At 38.9% G+C, this 5,438-nt stretch overlaps 1 protein-coding gene across 1 annotated transcript; it reads left to right on the forward strand.

The window, feature by feature from the left end:
* The first annotated feature begins 690 nt into the window (after positions 1 to 690).
* Positions 691 to 5,078, forward strand: LOC119071642 (zinc finger protein 91-like). The gene is made up of 7 exons (XM_037176604.1): positions 691 to 794; positions 860 to 981; positions 1,223 to 2,087; positions 2,160 to 2,674; positions 2,742 to 2,994; positions 3,074 to 3,416; positions 3,475 to 5,078. The coding sequence occupies exons 2-7, from the start codon at positions 889 to 891 to the stop codon at positions 3,839 to 3,841; spliced, it is 2,436 nt and encodes an 811-aa protein (XP_037032499.1). The 5' UTR covers positions 691 to 794; positions 860 to 888; the 3' UTR covers positions 3,842 to 5,078.
* Positions 5,079 to 5,438: the final 360 nt, after the last annotated feature.

A 5,438-nucleotide genomic window follows, 5' to 3' on the forward strand; every position in this document is an offset into this window, starting at 1 on the left:
GTAAAGTATCGCGAAAAATTAAGAAAATAAGCGAAGTCAGAAACCTTCTTCAACGTGCGTGCATAGCGCGCCATCTTTTTATTCAGTCGAAATTGCGAAAATTTACATGTGAAAGAATCGGGATATTTAGCAAAGATGTAAACAAAGATGTAGTTTTTTCTTCTTAGAATGCCTCATTGACCGCTCACAGACGATTTTGACTGTCACTAATTTTTAACCAGTTCCAGCATGAAACCGAAATTATTTCAAGCAACGTACTTCAAGCAAGTCTACCAAATAGAATATAATTTTGTGTGAAATGAGTTTTTACAGTGTTTTACAGTTGTAGCAAACTATCAAGTTTCACAGAAAACTCACTCTTTTATTTTCAAGTTGTTCGAAGTTTCCGCAAATTGACTCTTAACATCAATCGAATATTTCATCTACAATCGGTAAATATCGACTGATAATTTGATTATCAGTCGATATTTATCGATTATCTATAAAACATTCATCGATTGATGATATGTTTCAGTGAACTGCCTAAGAAATAAATCAAAGGAATTTCATTGCAACTGTTTGAAAATCGTTCTTCATTTTTTCGATCTAATCCATTTACTTTGAATCTTGTACATTTTTTCGCATTCAGTCAACACCGTCAACACTGCACACACTGTCATGAGCATGTCGAGCTTGTTGTAAATATTTTGACGTTTTATTTACCTGCGGTAGCCCCTTGCAGACGAATTTGTGTTTAATTTTTTGGCTCTGTTTTGTTTTAATTAAGAAATAGTTGCGGAGTGGTCATGTTACAGGTAAATGTCTCTAGTTTCCAGCTTCTTTTTACGGTGTTAAGTTCTAATTTCATTGATTGTTGTAGCACTTTGAACGAATTTAAAGTGTTTGCTAATGAATGGTAAATCCAACAAAATGCCGAACAAAACGGAGACAATTCTCAGGGGTCCTGCTGATGTAAACGTGAAACTGGAGAATAGCAGCGAGGTAATTTAAACTTTGGTAAACATTTTTAAACGATCTGTAAGGGTGACTAATTGGGGGTGGAAATGTTGATGAAATTGTATGATCCCAACTTTTGAGGCGGTTCTTGAAAGCGGGAGTTGTTTGTGCCTTTGGAAAAGAAATATTTTTTTGAGCTCAGGCTCAGGCCCTTTCTAATTTAATAAATGTAATATAAAATAAGAGTCAATTCAACCAGCTTACCATTACTCTTCCTTTTTATTAGTTACTCAGCGATCCATCGAAGTATTTACCGCCGAACTGTGTCACTGGTCTGAAACAATTCGACAACGAAAATCATTTGCAAGATCATACAACCGAAAAGCCGTTTCAATGTCATATTTGCAGCACTGCCTTCAGACTCAAACACACTTTGAAGATGCACATGAGACGGCACACAGGACACCAGACGGAATTCAAAACATTTACATGTGACATTTGTGCGAAGTCATTCAGGAAATTTCAAAGATTGAAGCTGCACATGGCGATGCATGGCGGCAGCGAGACACATCAGTGCAAAATTTGTTCCGACTCCTTCAACAATTTGAGCTCGCTAAATAATCACAAGAAGCAACATCATCCCGATGCATTCAAGTGCACCGATTGTCTGAAAACTTTTGCGGATGACCGGGCGCTAAGTAACCATGTCAAACGTATCCATCGCTCGGAACGACCGTATAAATGCGAGCTGTGTGATAAAACGTGGAAGACGATGGTTGATCTGAAAGGTCATCTACGAACACACCTATCCGACGAGAGACCGTACATATGTGACATATGCAACTATGCTTTCAAACAACTTTGCGCGTTGAAATTGCATATCAAGCAGATACACGTCGGTGGACGGCCTCACAAGTGCGATGAGTGTGGTGCTGGTTTCAATCGTCAGGATTACTTGCTGATCCATAAACGGGTCCATAGTAAGGAAAAACCTTACACGTGTGAGGTTTGCAGCAGTGCGTTTAGTCAGCTATGCTCGTTGAAGGCTCACATGGCTATTCACTCCAACGAACGGAAGTACACGTGCGAGTATTGTGACGCCAAATTTTTGCGTATGAGCTCTCTCAAAATTCACTTCAGAACGCACACGGGTAAGCCAACGCATTTTAATTTGTTGGGAGCGTAGTAAAAACGTCTCTTCTTTTTACCATTTGATGTACCAGGTGAGAAACCGTACTCGTGTACCGTCTGTTCATCTAGCTTCGTCCAGAAATGTACACTCAAACAACACATGCGAACGCACTCTGACGATCGACCGTTTCAATGTAGCATTTGCGAGGCTTCCTTCAAGTTTAAGACCATTTTGAACCGGCATGTGGAAAAGCATACGACGACACAGACGACATTCAAGTGTGTTGATTGCGGTGAAGAGTTTGCCCAATCGAACTTGCTGAAATTTCACAAACGAAAGCAGCACAAAGACATTTACTACACGGTCCACTGTAAAGAGTGCCAACGATGCTTCAGCAATGACAAAATGTTGGCCGATCACGTTGCCAAAGTACATCGGGTCGACAAACTGTTCAAATGCGAACTATGCACGAAGCGGTTCAAGGCTGAGTCGGATTTAAACGTTCATTTGGCGGCACACTTAGACGAACGCCGTTACAGGTGCACTGTTTGTGATGGTTCCTTTAAGCAGAGCCACCGATTGAAGGAACATATGCGTACCCATACGGTACTTTTCCGATTTATTGTTTTGAGAATTCAAAATCACGTTTCATCGTTTGTGTGTTCACTTACAGGGTGAGAGACCATTTCAATGTGAGATATGCGACGCTGATTTTAAGTATCGCAACAACTGGAAGCAACACATGAAAATCCATAAAAACGAAAAATCGTTCAAATGCAACGAATGTGATGCTTCGTTTATACAGAAGAATTCATTGATCACGCATTCGAGGATTCACTCCAACGATAAGCCATTCAACTGTGAAGTCTGTTATATGAGCTTCAAGCATGTGCACAGTCTAAAAACGCATCTAAGGAAGCACACAGGTTTGTGACACATCTATCTGTACATAAATGTTCTCTGGCTAAGACGTCTGTTCCATCCTTAAAAAATGTCTCTCGCCAGGTGAAAAACCGTTCAAGTGCAACATTTGCAATGCTTCGTTCAACCATCGGGCTAGCTTCAACATTCACAAGAAGACGCATGATGAAGATAGGCCGTACAAGTGTGGCATCTGCGATGCTACGTTCAAACACAGCAGCTATTTGAAGAATCACCTACCCACGCACACGGAAGAGAAACTGTTTAAATGCACCATATGTCCGTCGTCGTTCAAACAACATAGATATTTGAATCAACATCTGAAAACGCACACAACGGAACGTCCCTTTAAATGTGACTCATGCCCTGCCGCATTTAAAATGCAGAAAAGTTTGGTCGAACATATTCGCATTCACACCAACGAAAGGTAGGACGGAAATGATTATGTCTCATTTGAACAAATTTCAATCTTTTTATATGGCTAGGCCGTTCAAATGCAACGTCTGCACTTCTGCCTTCAAACAACAGCACACTTTGACGCAACATTTGCGAACTCATACGAAGGAACGCCTGTTTAAATGCGAGGTGTGCCCGAAATCATTTATGCAACACATTTCGCTGAAGGCACACATACAGCGCGTCCACAACAAGGAAAATCCGTTCAAATGTAGCCAATGCGACAAGAGTTTTGGTGATGAAAAGGGTCTGAGGAATCATAAGCGGAAAATCCACGATTTATCGTCGATTTTTGTGTGCGATCTGTGCTGTGCAACGGTCAAAGGTAAAACTGCGCTCAAAGCCCACATGATGAAACATCGGAAGGTAATAAAGCTGCTAAACTTGAAAGTATAATTTTTTACATTTTGACGGTCAATTCAAGTGCTAGGCATTGATTAGGTTGCGTATTCGGGACCGTTCGTTAAAACCATTTGTGTAGCAGATGAGAACGTTCCTCACTCACTCATAATCTATTGATTCTCTTGCTACGTCCATGTTTCATGGGATTTTTCTTTTATTTTGGTTGAACATGCCATTTTGCCATATAAAAGCGGTCATCGCTCATTTTATTGTCGTTGTCGAGTTGTCGAGTTGTCGATAACAGATAGATAGTCGTAACTCAATGATTTAATCTCAAGACTGTAGGTCACACTTGTTGAGCTGCGGTTTAATTGTACTTAAATGTGTTATGTAAATCAACTTGTGCATCCGTTGTATTGTTTAAGCAATCGTATATAGAGCGAGTTGACCCGTGTAATTAAACAAATGCTTAAAATTCAGATTAATTCAAACTATTGATCGCAACATAAGAAGCCGCGTGTCCAATGATGAAGTATTTTTGATTGATTAGTTTATTGTCCAGACATGTTATAACCTTTTTAAAGGTACATATCAACCGCGAACAAAACAACACGCTAATACGTTTACGTTTGCCACTTTAAAACTGCGTGGGTTAGGAGAGTCTTTGAGATGATTTTTTTTAAACTAAGGCTGGAACAGGTTCCTGAACCTAAAAATCAAGACCATATAAATAGAAAATTAACCTTATTTTCATGTTCCCTGAAATGTTCATATAATTCTTTCAGGTAACCTGAAATTTGACCTGGATTAACCTAATTGATTACTTGCAGGTTTCAGGTCTGACCTGACCTGATAGGGAGCATTATTTTGAATGATTTTTTTTACCCTAAGCGAACAATTTCAGAGTTTCCTCATAACTTACAATAGAAAAAAAAATCGAAGAGAAATGAGGTAATTCAATTTCAATGCAATGAAATTGTAAATCGAGAATTAGTTTGCATCCATAAAAAGGAATTGAAGATTTTACTCACATTACATTGTTATGGAAACCACTGACCCAACAGCCTCTCTTACCGATTAGTCCTCGGGGCAACGATGCGAATCAATAACATTAAGAGAAGCAACGGACACGATTGTTCTTCTTAATGTTAATGAATTTGCATTCATTTCAGGTTCGACTGATTTATTCTGTTAATAAGGTAGGCCCGTAAAGATCTTCTTCAAATGGAGTTTCACAGGGGAATATTTTGGACGATTGAAGATCATGTTGTCTACTACACTTTTCTTCATTTGGTCAACAATGTGCCTTCACGTTGAAAACTCCATTAGAAGAATGTGCCAAAAATAAGTCACTAAGCGTACGATTCTTAGAAAAACAAGCTCCGACAGCGACATTAAGAGCGGCTGATAATGTTTACACCTAATTATTAATTTACTAATTAAATTATAGATTATAGTTCTTTGCCTGTAAACGCTTCAAATTTCCACAATTGAGATAACGATTCGTGGGTGCAGAAAAGACCAACAAGATTAAAATGATATGGTGTCTGATAAATACAATATCTTTTAATGTTGATGGTGAAAACCGTTTCTGTATTGAGTACACTTAATCATTTTGATTGTTTTATTACGCATGAAATACATTATCCTC

Source organism: Bradysia coprophila (assembly GCF_014529535.1).
Source record: "Bradysia coprophila strain Holo2 chromosome IV unlocalized genomic scaffold, BU_Bcop_v1 contig_5, whole genome shotgun sequence".
NCBI classification, from domain to species: Eukaryota; Metazoa; Arthropoda; class Insecta; order Diptera; family Sciaridae; genus Bradysia; species Bradysia coprophila.